This window comes from Cebus imitator, unplaced genomic scaffold (genome assembly GCF_001604975.1).
Source record: "Cebus imitator isolate Cc_AM_T3 unplaced genomic scaffold, Cebus_imitator-1.0 Scaffold28, whole genome shotgun sequence".
Taxonomy (NCBI): Eukaryota; Metazoa; Chordata; class Mammalia; order Primates; family Cebidae; genus Cebus; species Cebus imitator.
Genome location: NW_016107343.1, coordinates 8674659 through 8697787, shown reverse-complemented (window position 1 = coordinate 8697787; position 23129 = coordinate 8674659). Strand labels below are relative to the sequence as shown.

At 46.0% G+C, this 23129-nt stretch overlaps 1 protein-coding gene across 2 annotated transcripts in view; it reads right to left on the bottom strand.

Annotated features, from left to right (window-relative positions):
- Positions 1–23129, bottom strand: part of GRIK4 (glutamate ionotropic receptor kainate type subunit 4) — a 337584-nt gene that overhangs the window by 39005 nt on the left and 275450 nt on the right. For both annotated transcript variants that reach the window (XM_017523559.2, XM_037736753.1), the window contains one exon: positions 10812–10925. In XM_017523559.2, the coding sequence (XP_017379048.1) occupies positions 10812–10925 (114 nt within the window). The remainder of the gene's footprint in view (positions 1–10811; positions 10926–23129) is intronic.

Here is a 23129-nt window from a genome sequence, read left to right as displayed (position 1 = left end):
CAGTACTAAGCTCAGGATTCTGTGAATAGGTGAGCATTTAAGCTCAAGATCATATCAGTCATGGCGCAACCTACTGTCACTTTCAAGGTATGTCAGTTTTACACAGGGGTTCCCAGAAACACAAAACGGAACTCTCTTTGCCAATACTGAGCTAAACTCAACCAGCCTTCTGAGCTTTCATTATCCAGAGGAAGCTGGAAGAAGCTGAGAAACCCCAAGTGACAATAGCTGTTTCCACGGCTGCATCTGAGGCAGGTGGGAGGAGACAGTTTTGCGCACTCCTGTTTTATCTGCATAGCCCCCATCATGGGTGATTTTCAGCTTCTCTTCTGGATGCTTTTCCCTTCCATCTTAGGATGCCAATGGGCACACTGTGCTTCCTTCCACCTGTGCTGCAGTTTTACTTTCCTCTTTGGGACAAGAGCCGGAGGGTGCATGGAGATAACGTAAATACTCATCCTCTGCCAAAAAGGGCAGCTGTTCTTGGGCACTGTGGCCTTTCAGCAGCGTGACAGTGACCACCCACACGGCCTATCTGAAATTGTTTTTCTTTCACAGTATGGGCTCGGACCACGGAACTGCCTTTAGATACCATTTGCAAGTTCTGTGACCCCTTCTGCATCCTTGCTCAGTCTGCATACAACACTCAGGTATTACTGGAAAAATGAAAAATCTGGGGGACAAACACAGTAACTTAGGGAAGGGAACAGGACAAGAATGAGGAGATCATTTGAGCTTGTCCCATCCCATCATTACATAAATCCCTAAGAGGAAGCAAAGGACTTCAGAGCAGCAGAATCCAAGTCCCCACTTTATCATTCCTGTGTCCATCATGGCTTGACTGTGTTTCTTTCATCATCCTAAGAGCTAGAGGAAGACACAGGAAGACACAGAGAGGGTAGAACCCATATACAGAGTCCAGAAGCACAAAAGGAGCTGATCATGCCTATATACCTACTGCAACAGAAATCACTAGTGTGGTCCACTCCTGGAGTCTTTTTTGACCCCAGAGTTTCTCTGAGTAAATGTGCATGAATTCCGTGTGCCCTGTCACTTATGACTGTTTCGCTCTGTCTCTCAACTGAAAAATCTATTACTGTTGCTTTCTGAATCTGAACCCCATTAGATGCTCAGTGTCAGAAATCTATACCTGATTATATCACAACAAGTGAAATTGAGGAAAATGACAGCACTATTTAAAGCTGCCATATTTGGTTATGAGTGATAAGGAATGATGCACAGCTGTAGGAAAACTAGAGACTGAAGTTATAAAACACAGAAAATCACACAAACAAAAACCAAGACATAAACACACCTCCCCCCAGAAACCTATCAGTCACACTGGCAAGGCAACATCGGATTCTACTTGTGATTGACTGATGCCAACCAGAAGAGCTAAGAATGGGCAGTGAATTGAGATTTGGGGCCAGGTTTATACAGCCTTGGCTTAGGCTAATCCATGCTGTTTCTGTGATGCCAAAGAGATGTATGTTTTCTGCAAGATTCTGAGTGCCTACCATTTTTTTCTATGCAGACGCTTTAGATCACTTTCTTCCCAAAGACATGTGAGCTACTGGTGCTTGGGGCAAATCAGGTGTCATATACTATAGGCATTTCTTCCAAATAATTGATTTTCCTTACCCCAAAGGAGGCATGATGGTAAGGCCTTTCTTCTGAAGAACTCAAAGTGCTTCACTATGTTCTCTTGATTTCAATACTCAATTTTCCATACTGATAGATGGAAGAACTGAGACCCAGGGAGGTTAAGTGCCTCGCTCAAATCATTGGTGATGGCTTCAATTTTTCTGGTGCTCATTCATTGAGCTGTGCCATAGGCATGCCACCCTCTCCTTCATTCAAATGGCAGCTGTGCTGCATCTTCCTCTCCTTTTCATCTTTGCATTTTATTTACTCCCTAATTAATCCCATGCCTTCTCCCCAATGCCAGTAAACTCTCAACCTACACAGCCTCTTAGAGTACTCTTAAACATTATTTATTTATACCCATCACCATTTATTGTGACTCTGCTGTATTTATAGGCATTTGTATTGATTTATACACATCTCTGTTGACTATGAGTTGGGCCAGCTCCTGCTGGTAAATACAACCACTTTGGAAGTAGATAGGTGGTTATATATAGTCTATGCTCCAGATGTCGAAGACTGGTCAAGCTGTGCTGATGAAATTGAAAATCAGACGGCAGCAAAATTAGAACTAGCTCCCTTGATGTTTAGACTGTGCTTCAGTCTGACTGTCAATCAGCATCCTTGATGTTCTTTGAAGGAGGGAGAGATGCGAAGCTGGTCATCAACTGCCCACAGTCCTGGTGTGTGTAGGTCCTTTGCATGATAGTAGTGGGGCCGTCCATGGAGCTATGAAGTTGCATGAACCCTGCCCCTTGCATGCCCAAAGTTCCTCTTGTCCTCAAAAATAATCTGTTAATTCAGTGATACTTCACTCTAAGCATACTGGAAGAAATTACATTCTAGGAAGACTGCAATTGCTTTCCCAGAGTCTGGAGCCAAATGCATGGCCAAACCAGAGCCAGGCAGTCAGGACAGGTAGTGAATAAAATCCAGACTCTGGAGCCAGACTGCCCAAGATTGAATTCTGGCTCTACATTTACGAGACACGCAATCCTGGGTAAGTTGGGTAACCTTTAGGTCTCTGTTTCCTCCTGTGTAACATGGAAGTAATAATAAAAACTACCTCATGAGGTTGTTTTGAGAACCCAGTGAGTTAACACATAGAGCTGTATGTGTGTTTGCTCTCCTTCTGTCTAATGGTAGCTGTGAGTGAAGAGGTCACTAGTGGGGAGATGGTGTGTTACAAAGAAGGGAACTTTCTTTTATACTGATGCCTTCCGCAATGGACAAGAAATACTAAACTTTCTGTCTTATACTGACACATGCTAAAGACGCTTTGGGGAAGGATGCTATCTGGCTACAGCCACTTTTCAGAACTCCTGGAGTTTCTATGACTGTAATACATGCAACATGAGAGTTCCTTCAGGGCTTTCCAGAGAAGCACTTAGGGCAATACCAGGCTTTCTTCTGGAATGATGACTCTTAAAAGCCAGTGATTGCAACCTTTAGAACTTGATCCTGCCTCAACCTTCCCAAAGAAGTCACTGACAGAGAGGACCAGACACGTAGCAGGTTCTCTTGGATCTGTGTTAGGGCTCTGTAGCCTAGTTACCATTTCCCTACACAAATGCGTGATATCAGCTCTCTTCCTTCCCCAAACTCCATCTCCTCCCAGCATAGCCAGGGACAAAGTGTCCTTCATGTGCTTTTTTACAGTCCTTAGAACTAAGTGGCAATTTATAGGAAGGTTGCTTGTGACATAGTCAACTCCCAGCAGTGCTCAATGGTCAATTAAACACTGTCCTGGGCTGAAGAGGTAAGAGAATGCAGTCTCTCCAAGACTCCTCTGGGAGAGGCAGGAGGAGGTGATTTCTTCCTGTCCCTCAGCAGGATCCCATGGATGGCCTCCCCCAGTGTGTCTGCAATGGATTGCCCTGCTGATATTTTGGTTTAGCGTGCACTCTCCACCTCTGACTCCAAGAAGAAAAAAGGAAGCAAGTAATTAATTCCTATCCACATAAACAGACCAGATGGGTCTGTTGCCCATAGAACTCATATCTAGTGTTATCTATTTTCAGTTCCTGACTGAAAATCTGGTGTGAGGAGACCTACATTCTAATCCTGGCACTGACCTGAATGTGCTGAGTGGCGGTGCTAGGTAAGCCACTCAACTTCCTGTGTGCCATTGTCTTCTCCCTTAGAAAGGAGCATCATGAACAGAGCACCTTAATCCGCATGAAGAGGGGCCATAAGAATTACTAAAATAATGTTGATAACACACCTTGAGCTTCTTGAGAGACAGCCACTCAACAAATAACCAATATTAACATGATTATACATTCAGGGATCTATATTTCCATTATATGGGCTATCATGTTACTTAGCTTTAAGGAACAGAACTCTATTCATTTTCCATTTTCTTACATCAGAGTATTAAACAGTATTAGAAATGATTCACTGGTTTACTTAGCATTGTTCTCCATTTTCCTAGACAGTCTTTCTGAAACGAAGCAGACCTTCCTGAAAAGCGGGTAATACATCCAGCAATGTCATGGATTAATTTAATGTCAGCATTTATTTCTCCCTCACTTTTTTTACTACTGCCTGCTTTTTCTTTTTTTCTTTTTCTTGAGAAAGAAGACTGTAGCTGAGAGTTAAGAAGAGAAAAACAACAGGGTATAAAACTTTTCCATTTGTTAACCAAAGGTGGAACAGGTTGGTAGGGGGGAAAGTGGTAAGTTCACATTTTCCAGGGAGTCTCAGATGTTCTAGCTGGCTTGAGACCCTCTGTGGGATCAGAAATAGTATCCTCAAATAGTAAAGGATCTTGAAAGAGTGACTGTCAAAAGCATGGCGTTGACACTGAAGAAATACACCTATAATACCGTAAAGACAGATAGTTGGACATGTATGGAACTTGGAGACCAAAAACCTGGTTTCACTGCCCCCAAGTAAAAAAACCTGGTCTACTTCCCTCTTTCCTGTGCACTATCTGGGCTCACAGAGTTCCAGAATTTTGTCCTGTAAAATGAGAATCATACAGCTGGCTTCAGGATATTGTTGCATTAAGCCAGAGACTGCACGTGGAAGTGCTTTATAAATTAGGAGATGTGAGTCAACATACAACATCTTAGACATATGCCCAATCTCCTCGAAGATGTCGATACTGTGTTTTTATTTTAACTTATTTAATTTTTTAAGAGATGGGGTGTTGCTCTGTTGCCCAGGCTGGAGTGCAGTCATAGCTCACTGCAGCCTCAAACCCTGGTGATACTCCTGCCTCAGCCTCCGAAGTAGCTGAGATTATAGGTGTGTGTCACTGCACCCAGCAACAATGAACTGTTCTGATGAGATTTATTCATATGGGTGTTCTATGGGCCAAACACTGAATCTCAAGTTGGCTTCTGGCACACTCTGATGATGCCTTGCTCTAACAGTCAGGGTGTGCTTGAGGAATACAAATTCACTTTAATATTAATCCGAGCAAAGCATCATTAGGTAAATTGCTGCTGCAGAAAAAAAAGAGACAGAAAACTATATGATATACTCTAACATCAAATACAAATGGTTTTGGTATTTCATGTTCTTTTCCCCTCCATTCACACAGATATTTGAGAGCTCAAAGTATGCATCAATACCATAAAACCCTTGACTGCAAAATGTCCTTGGAATTATACTGCCATACCAAATACTGAAATTATCAGTACAAAGAGATGAGCTGATGTGCCAGGGAAATCAAGAGTCTTGAACTTCAGATGTCCTGCCACTTGGCTTCCATCCTTGAAGTGCCAGAACAACAAAGGCTAAAGCATGGGCCATTTACGTACAGTCTAGAAGCCCATCTGGCCCCAACCAAGGATTCTGATACCTTCCTAGGTGGATGCTATGTTGTGTATGGAATATGCAGACATTGAGAGACAGCAGTGAGTTTAGGTAGCAACTACAGCCAGACCTAAGCAGAAGCTGCATCTAGGCTGCCTGAAACATCTGCCTCCTACCTCTTTTTGTTCTCAAGACCTACAGGGGTAAAGGCCAGAAGGTTAAAAAAAAAAATCTATTTGGGTCACTCATCCTGCTGCCTGGAACACTCGCCCTGTAAGCTTCCCTAATAGAATCCCAGGTTCCTGGGGTTCAGTGCTGCCTAATGAGGAGCCACAAAGGAAAGCATAGCACTCACTGCCCACAGGATCACTGGATTTATGGCCTGCCCTCCTTCCTTTCCCTCCTTCCTATCAAGTAACTACTGCATGTTTAGGATGATCACATTTTCTACACCTAAAATCATATCATAAAAATTTGTGGTCTGACAATAGGGTAATTTTCCCTTAATGTACCTCCCACTAGGGGCTACAAAAGGAGAGACAGATAAACAAAGAATAATATAATGCAACCTAAAAGTATTGTAATAGAAGTATAGGCTCCTCCATCTAGGGGAGCCACATGGAAGAGCAAGTGCCATTTGAGCTGGGTATTGAAAGCCAGAGAAGAGTTTGTTAGCTGGTTGAAAGGCAAGTAGATGAGTATGAACCTAGATGAGGAAGGATGCAGGAAGGGGCTGACCTGACGAAAGATCAGTGAACAGCAAAGGGTGAAGTTGCCTACAGGCAAATACCTGGATGTAGGAAAGCTGAACTTTTTCTTGTGAGTGATGGGCAGCTGGTGAATGATTTCAAGTAGGAAGTTGATATGATTATGTTTTTTTTTTTTAAACAACAACAATAACAACAACACCCAGGCAGCAGTATGCACAATAGATTATGAAGGAATAATTAATGTAGATTTATTGAGTATAATAGCTAACACTCTATTGTGCATATGTCAGGCACTGCTATGGGTGCATTACATATGTATTCTCATTTAATTTGCATGACAACACATTTTTACAAATGAATAAGCTAAGATGTATGTGGCATGCATCTAATAACGTAAAAGCTGGGAATAAACCCAGACAGTCTGGGTCCAAACTCCATGGTTCTCACTCTGCTGTTTCTTGGTGAATGCTTATAAGGACCGTGGCCTTTTGATGGGGATCCAGTAATGGACAAGAAATGCCTTGCCCTAAAGGAGGATACAGGCTGCAGGAATGGCAGCAGAGATTGGGAAAGCCTGAATCAAGGCACAAATGGGGATACACAGTATATTTGAGAACTCTTTGGGAGATGAGATGACCAATGGAATGTGTAAGGTAAGAAAAGTTAAAGATGGCTTCGGTTACTGGATGGAGATATGGGGCACAGGGAAGGAGGGTAAGTGTGAGTCAGAAACACATGGAATGCAGTTTGTGACATAGTTTTTGGGATGCCTGTGAGAAATCCAGGTGGAGATGTGAAGAAATGTGTCAGAAATACACGACTGGAACTCAGGGGAGAGGCCAAGGTTAGATTCACAATTTGGGAGGGAGTAAGATTGTCCAGGGAGAGTTGGTAGAATGAGAAGACAAAAGGATATTGGACATTTAAGGTGGGTGAGAAAGAAAGAAAGAGAGAAAGAGAGAGAGAGAGAGGAAGGAGGGATGGGAGAGAGAAAGAGAGAGACAGAGAGAGCGAGAGAGGCTTTTAAAAAGCAGGGTGGAAAAACAGTAACAAATGCCAAAGCCAGAATCCTCAGCCAGCTTGTGAGTAACAGGGAGTAGGTGGTAAAAAAAGAGCAAAACATTCTTATTTTGGTCCCAAGAATGCCTGAACAGAAACAGATTATACCCAGTGTTAGGAAGAAGGTAAATATCCCACAGTCAACTGTTGATAATCTGTGTTCATGAAAATGCCTAGATAATCTTAGATCGCTGGAAAGTCACAAATTATTGATTTGGACTTCAGAGACATACTTGTCACTACTTATTATTTTGGAAGCTTTAACAATAATTCTTAACTAGGCACTTTAAGTTAATTATTTTTACATTTGCACACAGGTTTGATTGCCACCAGATGCTCTGTTTCTGGTAACAATAACTCATCAGTCAGGTGACCTCATAAACACAGAACTAACATAGACATTCTAGATCCTTATAAATCATAAATGTGATTAAATTACCCATATTTTTTCTCACAGAGAACTAACAATTAGAGAAAAATTGCAAAACAATGAACACCCAGTATTTAATTTCATCACCTTTATACTATGATATTAGAGATAGCACCTCTATGTAATTTTAGATTTAGGCTCTTGGAGTGGACTCTGCCAGTTCATCCTGTAACCGGAGCACATCTGGCTAAGGCCTCCTTTGTTTCAGACACAGGAACATTCATCTCCAACATTCTAACCAGGTCTCCCCTGGGTTAGTCAATTTGGGATTGTTCTCTCCTCAGCTGACTTTTTGGTACTTTCTAAGCATGGTGTCTCACACATAGAATGCACTCGATAAATATTTGTTGAATAAACGTATAAACTGTCAGTTCTGCTTAGTGTAAGCTGTTCATCCCAGAGCTCATTTCTTACTCAGCCTGGCCTCCTGTTATCAATCAGGTCTAGGCAGCCACGTGGCATCTGGGTGCTCCAGTGTGGAGGCCAGAAGAGGAGAGGAATCCTCACCTAATAGTCAGGGGTGTGTGTGTGTGTGTGTGTGTGTGTGTGTGTGTGTGTGTGTAGAAGTAAAGAGAGATTGGGAGAGACAGGGAGATTTATTGTAAGAAATTGGCTCATGTGATTGTAGGGGGCTAATAAGTCCAGAAGGCGGGCAGGCTAGAAACTCAGGCAGGATTTCTACATGATAGACTTAAGGCAGGATTCCTTCTTCAGGAAACCTCAGGTTTTGCTCTTATATCCTTCAGCTCACTGGATGAGGCCCACCCACATTATCGAGAGTATTCTCCTTTATGAAGTCAATTCACTGTAGATGTTAGTCGTATCTATGAATACCTTCACAGCAGTACCTGACTAGTGGTTGACCAAGCATCTAAGCAACATAACATAGCCAAGTTGGCACATAAAAGTTGACATCCCAGAAATGAATGCAGGGGAGCTCATACAGGTTTTCAGGTGGTAAGAAATATTTAGTCAACAGTCCAGTTTGGGATATCCAGAGGGTTGGCAAATTGCAGTTTCTTTCTGGCCAGAGTTGGTATTCAGGACAGTAGTGCCCTAGGTGCGGAGGGCAGCCTAGCAGCAGGTGTTTCCTGCTGGCAAAAACACCTGGAGTCAGGTGCCTTCCACCAGCTGGTTCCTGATGGGCCACTGAGTGACCAGCAGGGCTTTAGTGCCCTCCAGAAATCTAGATATCAAGGCCAGAGCCTAGCTGCATGGCTGCCGCAGGTCATGGCAGGGTAGTTAGGACAAAAGCTGTGTGTGTCCATTTCTTTTGGATGTCCCCCGACTCCAGCGGTCAATGTGGGGGAGGGGAGCTCCAGAAATGGTGCTGGCTGGAAGACTGCCTAGTGAGTGCCCACAGATGTGACGATGGCAAGACCTTGCCCTGGAGTTAAGAGGCCTGCGTTCCAGGCTCAGCCCTGGACTAGCTCCAAGCGTGACTTCAGTTTCCTTATCTGTAAATTGGAAATTATCACACCTGCCCTCCTTCCGCAAAGAACCGTCTTGAGGACCAAATGAGAAAAAGGGTGCACAAAAGTGCCCTATGCAAGTGATTAAAAGATCACACACAGGAGGGTGGCAGGCTGCTGTCCTGGAGAAAGCACAGGCTTCAAACACATCATTCCTGGGTTTGAACCCTTATCTTTTACATACTAACATGTGGCCTTGCCCATGTTTTTAAGTTGATTGCAACTCGGTTTCTTCCTTTCTAAAATAAGAACAACACAACTATATTCATCTCCCGGGACTGCCATAAAAAGTACCACAACTGGTAGCTTAAAACAACAGAAATGTATCATGTCATAGTTCTGGAGGCTGGAAGGCCACATCGAGGTGTTAGTGGGGCCAGGCTCTCTGCAGGCTCTACGAAATGGTCCTTCCTTGTCTCCTCTAGTTTTCAGTGGTTGCCAGCAATACCTGGTACTCCTTGGCTTGTAAATGCGTCACTCCAATCTCTGCCTTCCAATTCCCATGGCATTCTCCTCTGTGTCTGTGTTCAAATTTCCCTCTTTTTATAAGGACAGTAGACATTCGATCAAGGTCCAGACTAATCTAGTATGACCTCATCTTCACTTGAGTACATCTGCAAAGACCCTACTTCCAAATGCGAGCACATTTCCAGGTCCTAGAGGTTAGAACTTCAGCATGTATTTTGGTGGGGGGACACAAGTCAACCCCTCACAACAACCCCCATCACAGGGTTGGGAGAATAGGCTGGAGCTGCAAAGGTGGACAATCCCCCTTTCTCTAGAGCTGGGATATGGGGCCTGGCAAGGGGTCACTTCTTCAGCAGGCATGTGGGGTGACCTCTTGGTCCCTCCCCTGTTGGGCAGCCTCAAGGTATGGGCTCTGGTCTGGAGCATACCATGGCAGCTGAATCATGGGCACTGAAAGTGACTAGCATATCGGGCGAATCTGTGCGACGCTCTGCACTTAGAGCCAGTTCGGCTACAAGAGGAAAGGAAGGCTCTTCTGTCCAGTAAGGTAATCTAGCAAAGTCAGCTATTTGCCGGCACTGTAATGATTATCCATTGATGGATGGGACCCAGCCAGGGTGACTCTTCCTCTGCTCTTCCCACCAGCCTTGAAGGTCATGTCCATACTCAGCTGCCTATTGGTGTGTTCTCACAAACTCACTGTGACACTCACCCTGGCCTACCCAGACAGAGGAGTCTTTTTTATAGGGGGCGTGGAATGCAGAAAAGGGCAGGCAGGGTATAAATGACATTAAATGATCTACCCTTTATTCTCCAGGACAGATCATCAAGAGAGAAAGAATCTACATTCCCTCACCAGATGCAACACTAGAAGTGAACACAGGTGGACTTGGAAGTGGGCATCTTGCTTGAGAAATGCTAGGGTGACTCATCTGGGCTGCAGGCCCTGCCTCCAGAAGGGAGCAAAGTGACCCACGGGGCCAATCACCAACACAGGATACACCACGTATTGGATGATCATTCTTGGTCATCACTATTCAGAGAGGCAGGAGCAATTTTTACTGGAAAGCCCACAAGCATGACTTCTCCATCCCTCTAGTTTGCAAGTTCGTGCAGCTGATAGGAGAAAAAATAGCCCAACACATTTGCATTTAAGTCTTGAAATCTAAATATTTCCGTGAGTCATTCATTATTCCCATATAACTCAGTGTTTGCATGCAAATAACTTTAATGACATAAATGCTTATAAAATAAGTCTCTTACCATATGAACGCGGTAAAGAATGCTAATTCCCAGAGTCATGAATGGCTTAGAGAAATCAATCACCTTCTCCCGTTCAGCTGTAATGGTGAGGCCTGCCACAGCCAGATCTGCTTTCTGAAAGGAACAGAAACAGCCTGTCAGTGGGGTGGCTGTAGGAGATGAGGCACGGAGACTTGCAGCCAGCAACCGTCACTGCTATTGGAGATGCGATGGTGGTCTGACTTCTTGCTTGAGGAGCGACTCTAAGTCAGCATAGCATAGCCCAGATCTGAATGATCACTCATAAAGGTACATGGATATTGAAGCTATAACTCATACTCACTTACCGTTAGATCCCTTTAAATACATAAATAATTTTGAAAACAGGGGTATCACTACCAGACTGTTCAGAGACGGTCTCTAAGTGTCCTGGGGTAGGGGGCTTGGGATTGGGAAACTGGAAGATTGGGCTCCTGCATTCTTAATACGTTTTCTTTTCTTTTTTTGAGAGAGGGTCTGGTTCTATCACCCAGGCTGGAGTGCAGTGGCGCTGTCTCCTCTCACTGCAACCTCTGCCTCCTGGGTTTAAGCAATTCTCCTGCCTCAGCCTCCTCAGTAACTGGGACTACAGGTGCGTGCCACCATGCCTGGCTAGTTTTTATTTTTTTTTTAGTAGACACAGGGTTTCAACATGCTGACCAGGATGGTCTCAAACTCCTGACCCCGTGATCCACCTGCCTTGGCCTCCCAAAGTGTAGGGATTACAGGCGTGAGCCACCACACCTGGCCCATTCTCAATATTGAATAGTGTTTGTTTTGTTCAGCGGACAAAACTCCACTGAGTGCCTATGGTGCATAAGAAACTTTGTTGAAGGGGGTTACAATGCAAGGTAAAAATGCTGGAACCACAGAAATCAGAAAAACTTTAATGGAACCCCATTCATCCCATAGCGAGGAAGCAGAGACCAGGAAACAGCAAGCGGCCCAACGTCACAAAGCTCATCCCGGCCAGGGGTAGGATTCAGGCCTCCTGGATCACTGGCCACTTATGTTGCTGTACAGGTTAAACTTCAGGCATCATTAGCAGACCCATAAGAAGAGTCTCTGGTCCCTTTAATGGAAAACAACCAGCATTTGTTGAAGAGAGGTTGCCTTCCTTTCCCCTTGCCTCCAAATTATGTCTCAAGGACCCACATCTGATGAGCGTCAGCCCTGAATTAAAGCCTTCTGGGAAAGATGCTGTAGACTTCCTCAATACTCTTCTATGTCAGGAAGTTCTTCCTTGTATCTAATTTAAATCCACCCTGTTGAAAGCAAGTCTGTTTCCTATTAGTCTACTCTCCTGCAGCTGGGGAAGTGGGAAAAGCCCAGAACTGGTGCTCAGTTCTAATCCATGCTCTGCTTTAACTAACAACTAACTAACCAACCTGGACTAGTCATTTCACTTCTCTAGGCTTCCTTAACCTCATCCATAAATCAAGGATGTAGAGCTGAGAGTGTCAGGGTCCTTCCTAGCAATCCTCTGTGGTGGTTCTCAAAATGCTGTCTATGGGACCACCTGCCTCAGAAACGCCTGCTAGGTCAATTAAAATGTGAATTCCTAAGTCTCATCCCAGACCTCCTGGATCAGACTTTCTGGTGGTAGGACCCAGGAATCTGCATTTGTAAAAAGCTGCCCTGATGATTCTAACTTATACTGTACTAAGTGTTAAGAACCATGTTTTTATGACCTGGGTGCTGTACCTCAGAGTAGCCTACGACGATTTACATTGTCTAATGCTGGTAGATCAGCTGATGCAAAAGGTGAAATAAGAAAAGTGAAGTGTGGTCCAACAATCTACAAACAGGTGAATCAGTTCTGAGTGACTGTACATACAAAGACAGCTAAGAAAGTAGGGAGACAGATGTGCTGGCCCTCATTTTACACACAAGGGAATTATGATTTGTGTACAGGAAGGATAAGTTGATTAGCAAAGGTCAGTTTTTTCTCCACCTCAACCCCAATCCTCCATCACCAATTCAGGTTCCGTCCCATAAAGCAGTCACATGATCCAGCACAGCTTAACAAACTTGGAGCATTACACAGTGAGATCATCCTTAAAAGCAATTAGGGTGCAGGTGAAAGAGATTTTTAATACAAAATAGAAAATGTGAATGACTCATTCTATATTTCTCCAAGACAGTGCTGATGACTGCTATCAAGTGAATCAACCCTTGGGTTCAAAGTGAGGTTTGATTAGAAGATTGTTGGCGCCTTCATTTGGGGAACTCTTTAGAGGGTTGCTTGGGCCTTTCAGAGCCTCAGCCACTCCACAACAGTGGCACTGATTTGAATTCAGCTTTTGAGCATTGGTGTCAGGCAACAGAAATGAACGAAATTGGTAGCCAAGCCCAACCTGAAACTTGGGGAGGGGAAACAAGAGTTAAATGGGCTGGAACAAAGAAACTGAAGAAAAGAGAAAAATTAAAAGTGATGAAATGGGAAAGACGTAAATGTGGCATCCAGTCCTTTCTCTTGTTATTTGAAAAGCATCCAGCCAGGCACGGTGGCTCACGCCTGTAATCCCAGCACTTTGGGAGGGCAAGGCGGACAGATCACCTGAGGTCGGGAGTTCAAGGCCAGCCTGACCAACATGGGGAAACCCCATCTCTACTAAAAATACAAAATTAGTTGGCTGTGGTGGCACATGCCTGTAATCCCAGCTGCTCGGGAGGCTGAGGCTGGGGAATCGTTTGAACCAGGGAGGCAGAGGTTGAGGTGAGCCAAGATCCTGCCATTGCACTCCAGCCTGGGCAACAAGAGTGAAACTCCATCTCAAGAAAAAAAAAAAAAAATCAATTAACCAAAGTCAACAACTCTATCCTCAAGTTTATTTTCCTCACACCCTGCTTTCCTCCAAAAAGGGCAAACTTTGGATTAAAATTTGGAAATCATTTCACAAGTCAATAAAAGTTGGCCAACAGTGACATTATGCTAGAACAATTCCACATGTCCCTATAGAGACACATCTGGAAACGAACAGCAGCTCACTGCCAGGTTCTTCCCCGGGCACACGGAGAATGACCACATGCCCAGGAAGGGGTTTTGCCCCATGTTTGGACAGGGCATTTCTAACTCACTCACTGACACTTCCCTACAAACAGAGAAACTGCTTCATGTGCACATTGTTGACACATTCCCACCAGCCCCAGGTTTTCTTTCCTTTGTCCCCGGTCAAGAGGACGCTGGGGATAAGGGAGGCAGGGAAGGAGAAAGGAAAGGGCAGTGACAAGCTGAAAGAAGCCATGGAGGTTTCCTGGAGGTTGCTTTTTGCATGTAATATTATATTCTCAGTACAGAGGCGTAATTACCTACTTTGTCTTGAATGCACTGGGGTATCAGCAACAATCACATAGGATCAGAGTATTCCAAAGCATGTGTGTTCGTTATTCCACCTTAGCTAAAAAGACATGGCTGGGAGTGGTGGCTCACGCCTGTAATTGAAGCACTTTGGGAGCCCAAGCTGGGCAAATCACCTGAGATCAGCAGTTCAAGACCAGCCTGGGCAACATGGTGAAACTGTCTTTACTAAAAGTACAAAAATTAGGCAGACGTGGTGGTGTGCCTCTGTAGTCCCAGCTACTCAGGAGGCCGAGACAGGAGAATCTCTTGAACCCAGGAGATAGAGGCTGCAGTGAGCTGAGATAATGCCGTGGCAGTCAACCTGGGCAACAGAGCAAGACTCCAACTCAAAAAAAAAAAAAAAAAAAAAAAAAAAAAAAAAAACAAAAACTAAAAAAAAAAAAAAAAAAAAAAAGACATGACGCTATAAAGCAGCCTTCAGATAAAGAGATTATGTGCCATGAAACCAAACTAATAAGATAGGGCGCTGGGACTGCGATTCCATCCAGGAATCGCTGGTGTGGGAGGCTGAAGGGCATGTAGAATGCTGAGGGGCATGGTACAATGAGAACTCATCAAGTCCTTCTGCTTCTCTGCCTCCTGGGGGATTTGTGGGGGCCAGGCTGGGAGGGGTGGGCATGCTCTCCAGAGGAAAGGGCAGGGAGCGGGACATCAGAAGACCTGGCTTTTGGTGTCTGGCTCCTGTTTTCACAGCCACTGAAGTACACTGAGCTCCATCAAGACAGCACCAGGGCAAGTGAGAACCAGATGGGCAATGGGCAGCTCTGTGCCTTGCTGAGGAAAAACAGCTAAACACAGGCAAAGAAGACCCTAAGAATCCAAGAGGCAAAATCTCATCGGATGCACAGTCTGTGCAAACTTGCTGGGAGGAGCAGAAGGAGCAGCACCCAGCTGTCTCTGTTAGCTTCACGAGTTTTCTCAGAAGTACTCAGTGCTGGAAGGCCATGTCTGCTAAAGAGAAAGGAAAATCTGCAGACAGGGCAAAGATGGAAAAGGCCCGTTATGAAAGAGAAATGAAACCTGTATCTCTCCTAACTGGGAGACAAAAAAAACGTTAAAGGATCCCAATGCACTCAAGAGGCCTGCTTTGGCCTTTTTTTTTGTTCTGTCCTGAGTATCGCCCCCAAACCAAAGGAGAACATCCTGGCTTATCCACTGGTGATGTTGCAGAGGAACTGGGAGATGCGGACTGACACCACTGCAGATGACCAGCAGCCGTATGAAAAGAGGGCTGCAAAGCTGGAGGAGAAATCCAAAAAGGATATTGCAGAGCTAAGGGAAAGCCTGATGTGGCAGAAAAGAGAACTGTCAAGGCTGAAGAAAGCAAGGGAGAAAAGGAAGAGGTGAAAGACAAGGAAGATGAAGAGGGGGAGAAGGAGGAAGATGAAGACCGGGATGATGATGAAGAAGTTGGTTCTAGAGTATTTTTTTCTTGTATATAAAGCACTTAACACCCCCTACCAGCCATGGTACACAACTGATTCCTTTTAAAGAAAATAAGTGAAATGTAAGGCGATGTAGAATTTGCTTTTTAATTGTAGTGTCTTTTTGTATGGTTAACACACTACTGAATGTGTCTTCAGATAACCCTGTCTTGGTGGTATTTTTAGTATGCCTTGCCTGGCATAGTATGGGATTGTAAGTTGGCACAAAAATTTAAAAAGCAGGTTCTTGTTGATGCACAGCACAAATTAGTTATGTATGGGGTGGTGGTTTATTTATGTTAAGTTGACTCTGATGAACCTTACACACAACAATTGTTGTTCTGTTAACTCAGTTAACTGAGTTCTGTAATTGCAAAAACAAAAAGTTGCACCCGGCCGGGCACAGTGGCTCACACCTGTAATCCCAGCACTTTGGGAGGCTGAGGTGGGTGGATCACGAGTTTAAGAGATCAAGACCATCCTGGCCAACATGGTGAAACCCTGTCTCTACAAAAAATACAAAAATTAGCTAGGTGTGGTGGGGTACGCCTATAATCCCAGCTACTCAGGAAGCTGAGGTAGGAGAATCACTTGAAACCAGGAGGCAGAGGTTGCAGTGAACTAAGATCGTACCACTGCACTCCAGTCTGGGCGGGATAGAGAGAGACTGTCTCAAAAAAAAAAACAACCCAAAAAGTTGCAGCTGTTTGGTTGACATTCTGAGTGCTTCAAAGCAAATACAATTTTTATTATTTTTATTATTTTTATTTTTTTGAGACAGAGTCTCACTCTCTCTCGCCCAGGCTGCAGTTCAATGGCATGATCTTGGCTCACTGCAACCTCCACCTCTCAGGCTCAAGCGATTCTCCTGTCTCAGCCTCCCAAGTACCTGGGACTACAGGTGTATGACACCAAACCTGGTTAATTTGGTATTTTTAGTAGAGATGGGGTTTTATCACGTTGGCCAGGCTAGTCTCGAACTCCTGACCTCAGGTGATCCACCCACCTCGGCCTCTCAAATTTTTAAAATTTAAAACCAATAAGAAGCCCTAGCTATGGTCACTGCAGAGCCACAACCTCGTCGCGACCTTAGGCAAATTATTCCACCATCTGAAATAGTGTCCTCAACTGTAAAATGAAAGGGTCCAAGTGGAGGCTGTCTAAACCCCTTTCCAGTTGTAAAATGCCCTTCTTTAATGTACCTGGCTAGAAGAGGCAGAGCTTACACGAATGGCCCCCACTTTGCTTAAATGGATGATGGTGGTCAGCACTACTGAATACTTTGAGGAGGAAACTGATGACCAGACTAGTCAGCGAAGAGCAGCAGCTAGCAGGGACTTTTATTTTAGGGAAAGAAATCCAGAAAGGTCAGAAAGGTACAATACCATCTGGGGAAGGCAGGTCTAAAATCTTACCCCGGGGGGATAGGCAACCAGAAAAGGTTGAGACCATTAGAGCCAGAGAGTAGGTCTGCGGGAGGAAGAAAAGGACCGTGAAGGGAAGCAGAGACTGCTCCAGGCATCCCAGGCTCCTGGCTGTGGCATGGGGCGGATGTGCGGCCGCACAGGGGTATATAAATACATTCCCTCCGAGAGAAAGACCTCTCTCCTCTCCCTATTTTTGACTGAAAATGTTCTTTGAAGAGCTTTGTGTTCTGCCTCTAAGAGATCCCCTCTTTTATCTCCTGGATGTTTGTGGAGTTTACAAGGGGAGGGCAGGCGGGACCCAGTCTGGAGGTGACTTCCAAAACACACTCTCTTTGGCCTCCTGGAGATTAATAGGGGCCATGCAGCCACCACCATTCTATCAAAGCCTGAAGGCTCGGTGTGGCCACTGCTCTTCTCCTGGGATGTGAGCCTGGCTGGGAGGAAGATGAGCTTTCAAAACAAGGCTGCGGTCTGCATCCACCTGGGCCCGCTGCTCCCACTCTGGGCTTCCTGAGAAGGGCATGTGAGTGGTCTAATGGCAGCACCAGATCCGGAACCACTGGAAGCCAGCAAAGCCTTCCCATCTCCCTCCCCTTCTTTTTCAGACAGCTGCTGCCCACTTCCGGGGAACATTCCCTCCCTCCCACTCAGCAGCGCCCTAGCACCATGGCACTGACCTCTTGCAGCCTCAGGCCTGCCTCCTCCACCTGGCCTGGCTGCTCCCTCTTACACACAGTCATGCCAATGGGAGGACGGGATGAATCAGGAGACCTGCCAATGCCTCTGCTCCTTGCCATCCAAATGTCCATGTGCGACTCACTTCCCTTCTCTGGGACTCATTTTTTTCCACTGTAAAATGGGACAATACCTGCCTATCATTATTATGTGAGAGTCAAGACAGATGATGGCTATGGAAGAGCTTTATAAATCATACGAACTGTAGAGTGCTGCCATACTAGTAAGGGGCTATTAAGGCAGCAGAGGGGGTAGTGGAACTTAGCTTTACAGTATGGGCTAGATACCTGGACTCAGACTCACTTATTTGGTGTATGACCTTGGGCAAGTCATTTATTCAGCTTTTTCTAAGGCTCAGTTTGCTTATCTATAACCCAGGGATAGTAACAGTACCTAGCTCCTAGAACTGTTGAGAAGACGAATGAGACCACTGTAAGTGCTGAGCATGGGGTCTGGCTCTACGTAAGTAGCCAGTAAATGTTTGCAGTTGGGATGACAATGCTTTTGCTGCGGCTGAACTTGACAATGAGGCTTATCTTAGCAAGGGCTTAGAAACAGATCTTGACCCATGATGAGTTGTGGGCGTGTTTGGAGGCAGGCAGGCCTGTTCTGTGTATGTACGGCCCTCACTGCTCACCATGGCCCCCAGACACTCAGCCCCCTGTGGCCTTTCCTGGGTGACCTGGATAACATGCACAGCTGTGCTGACACAGTGTGCTTCTCTGGTGTGACTGTCTGTCTCTGTGGACCCATGTGGTGTCCAGGCCTCCCAGACCTCATGCTGTCCCATCCTTTGGAAAACTCTGGGAAAAATCCAATTCCTAGCTTGGAGAAAGCCAGTCATTCTCCCCAGCCCCTTCCTTGACAGATGATTCTCCTTTGGGGAGAATGAATTAAATGGCCTCTCTAGCTCCCTTTGAATTCTCTTTCAGATCCTCTCTGTTATCTCTGATCAGCTTCCAGATCTTTCTTCTCTGACCTTTTTACACTGCACCCCTCCCCCGAGCTTTCTGCCCCTGGGGAGGCCAGCTGCCCCTGCCCCCTCTCCACGCCGCAGCTTTCTACAGCTTTACAAGTCAGGCCTCCACGTCTCCTGTTTCACCTGCTGCTCGGGCTACAGAGTGCCTCCTATTCTTTGATGTCATTTAACTCTGTAATTATGTTACTTAACTCTGGAAAGCTTTGGGAAGCTACAGTTGGGATGAGAAAACACTACCCTAAAGAAGGTTGTACTGAGCATTCTTGAAAACCTTCATTCCAAGGTAATTGTCTCTGGAGAGCCCCTATATATTGAAAAGGCTTATGGAATTCCAAGCAAGGCCAGGCCTGGGGCTGTGAAAATGAGGCTGGCATTATCTGTAAACACCCAGATAGGAAGCAGCTCTGCACCCAGCAAGCCTGGCTTTCCTGGGAGGGATAATGCACATTTGACTCTGGATGAGGGTCTGGGTTGAAGGTAACATGGGGCTGCAGAGCTCCCTGGCGGATTTCAGGCTGGGTGGGAGCTGTCTGCAGAGCGCAATGCCCCTCCCCGCCTATTTCCTCCTCTCTAATGCTCAGTGTACCCTCACATCTCTTCACTGACCCTCTGCCCTGCACCAGGCAGCGTGCAAGGTGCTGGGATACTATGGTGAACAAATACAGGCATGGTCTCTGACAGCAAAAAACTTACAGGCCAATGGAGGAGGTGAACAGGTATAGGGATTGTAAAAAAGAAAAATTGCAAAATTGCACATGGGCGGTGTTTACAGAGGTGTTATACATGGCACCATGAGAAGGTGAAATGGGGTTTGGATAGAGGCTGAGAGATCCACAGGGGATTTCTGCAGATGAGACTCAGCTGCCTGAACAGGAATGACCAGTGACGAGGCCTGGGCGAGCATTCCCACAGAAGGCACAGCAAGGGTCAAGGCCCTGATGCAGGAGGGAGCTTGGTGCTTTCAGGGGTTATAGGAAGGCCAGAGTGGCTAGAACACATGTCCAGGAGCATGCTGAAAGATGAGGCAGGAGAGGCAGGTGGGGAGCAGAGGATGCAATGCCCCAGAGAGCAATCAGAAGGCCCTGAAGTATTTTCTACAGTGAATGTCCTACAGTATCGGACTTGTGATATCAATACAGCAACACCCATATCCCTTCCTGTGTGTCAGGCACTGAACTAAGCCCTTTATATGTTACCTCACTCAGTACCCACAAAACCTCTGTGAGATAGGTTACCATTATTATCCCTATTTAACAGATGAGAAAACTGAACCACAGAGAGTACAAGTAACTTGCCCCAGGTTGCACAGCAAGTAAGTGGCAGAGCCAGGATTCAAACCCAGGTAATTTGGCTTCAGAGTCTGCAAGCTGAATCTGCCACACATTCAATCCACTCTAAGGGAGGCACAAAAGGGACCTCTGCACTTTTCTCCTCACTCCCTTGCTGTGTATGTCACCACACTCCAGGCAATCCGGTCTCCACCCCACCACTCCACCAATGTCACTCTAGCCAGGTCAGCATGACCTCCATGGTACAATGACCAAGGGGTGCTTGAGTCCTTGTCTTGCCAAGCCTCCTAGCCTGCCCTTCTTTCCAGTCCCTGCAGGGGCCCTCCTAATAAGGCCAAGGTCAAGGACACAGCTCTCCTTCCCTCCACCTGCTCTGTCTTGTGACTACATTGCCTGGGTCACTGGCGCCAAGCCAAACTGGGTTCAAGTCCTAGCCCTGCCAGTTACTATGTGACCTTAGATAGGTATGATATCCTCTCCTACCTCACTTTTCTTATCTGTAAAATGGGGATCATAATTGCCAATTCAGATATGTTATGAGGATGAAGGAAATAATCCATATAATGCACAAAACACATTACCTGGAATAAAGCAGGCGCTCCATATTTCTAGCAAAACTCACTTATGCACCACCACAACTATACCTGTCCTACCTCTTTAAGAAACTATTCACGACTCCCACTCCTCTGCAGTCCAGCATGGGAGTCTGGCCCTCGTGGTCTGCCTACTGCTACAAGTTCAGCCCCACCCCCATCACTCTTCTCCCAGACACTGCCCCTCCCCTGCAGCCAGGCCAGCTCAGCTGACTCTCAACACACTTTGTGCTTTTCTGCAGTTATATTTACCCCATATCAAAAGTCCAACCATCAACTCCACTTGCTCTTCAAGATCTATTCAAAGTTTACCATCCTCATAAAACCTTCTCTGATCATCTTCCCAGGCATAAGCCCTCCCTCCTCTGTCGCCAAAGAGAGAAGGCAGTGCTCATGCCACCCGCCGTGGCACATACTACAAATTTCCTTGTGTTAGAACAGGAGGCCTGGGCTCCCATTCCAACTCTGCCACCTAGGAGCTGCGTAACCTTAACTTCTCTGTGCCTCAGTGTGTTCATTGATGAAGTAGGGAGAATGATAGTTCCCACCTCCATGGAGCTTCTATGGGAATTAAGCGAGCAACCCGCACAAAGTTTAGGCCTGACACAGATAACTCACAATAAACGTTAGCTCTTACTATGACTGCTGTTGACATTTGTCTGCATATCTTATCTCCGCATTACATAAGTTTCTTGAAGCAGGGATCAAGTCTTTTAAAAGCTTAACATAAACACCATTTCAAAGCTGCCCTTAGTCCTGTTTTGGAGACCTAGAAGCTGAGGCCCAGAGAGATTCATAATTTGCTCACATACACACAGCTAGGACAAGAAGAAAGCTAGCTTCAGACCCCCATTTACACATTCTCAGGACTGTGAGCTTGGATTTATTATATCTGCACTGTTCATAGTGACTTTCCCCAAGTGGCACGCAGTAAGTCCCTAGTGAAGAGCCAGTGCTGCCAACAGTGTGGCTAAGGAGGGGACCCCCTCTAAACGTAGACTGCCCTCAAGCCCCTTCTTGCTGGCAGCTGAAGAGGGCTGATTTCTGACAGATGCCTGTATGCAGGAGGGATTTTTGTCAAAAGGCTGGAACATTACAACGCCTAGATTCAGGTCATCCTCCACCTAAGGAAGACTTGAAGCCCTGGGTTTCCCACTAGAGGGCACCCTTCTACCCTTGCCCCGCTCCCCAGACCCGGTTCCCCCTAACACCTAGGACATCGTCATATACCAGACGCCCAACCAGAAGAGGAAGGGCCCCGTGCTCCATTCCAGCTTAAAGCAGCTGTCAGCAGCCGGGTGTTAATTACAGCCCGGGAAGGAATGGAGATGACAGGCCCAGGCTGAGCCAGAGGCCGGAAGACTGGCTCCACGGAGCTGCTTCCAAATTCTCCACAGGCCCCCGTCCTTTTGTGCTGTGCAGTTGAGCAGAATAACATCTGCATCTCAGCCCATTTCAAATTAGATTATCTACTGACTTCCTGTCTTTTGAACAATTTACCTGGGGCGACTTTCTCTCTCCCACCCTCACCTATTGAGATGCCCAGGGAACTTGCCAGGACTCACTGGGGTCACCGAGCTGCAGGGCAATGAGATCAGGAACTGGGGAGGCTCACTCCCACTCCTGGCCCACGCAAGCATCCGCAAGGCTCATCCCTTAGACTTTAGCGTCACAAGCCTGGGAACGCGCACATCTGCTCTCCTGCCACATGAGTCAGGCTGTCTGCCCACACCACCCGTCGCGGGCTGGAGACAAGGAGAAACTCTTAGGGGTCACATGGCACCTGCAAAATATTTGGTGTCCTTGTCCACTGGGGAGACTGGATACCAACCTCACCGTTTCTCCCTTGTTTCAGAACCAGGATATGAAAACAAAGATCAGGGAATAAGGGAACAGTAAATAGCGCTGAATTGCTCATTGCTCACCTGTGCCAACACACACAAACACACACACATACACACACACACACACATACACACACACGTCTTTGCTAACCAATGCGAGCCTATGTTTGTAGAAATCATCCCTGCTCACTGGGCCGAGCCCATCCACAGCAATGCTTGAAGAGACAGAGACCGAGAGGGCTATTAGCATTCCTGGGGAAGTGGCAATGTCACCCGCAGGTCCAAGTGCTCCCTGGCGCTATTTCTCGAGGTTACAGCTTACTCTAGGGGCTGGATGAATTTCTTTAGAGTTAAATAAGTTCCCATGAAATATTTAGTTGGCCCGGCACAAGGCTGTCATTGGCCTGTGGAGGGCAGATTTTAGGAAAGAAACCATGCTAAGGAAAGAAGGGGCTGGCAGGTCATTTGCAGGTGAAATCACGTGGCACAGAGGTCCAAGCTGGCTTGTGAGGCCAAGCAGATGCTATTCACCCTTGACCCTCTCGTAACAGGCTCCCATTCACTGGCCCACGAATCCTCTTGCTTTTTGGGGTCAGGCAGATGCATGTTTGAATCCCAGCCCTGCCATTCACCAGCTGAGCAATT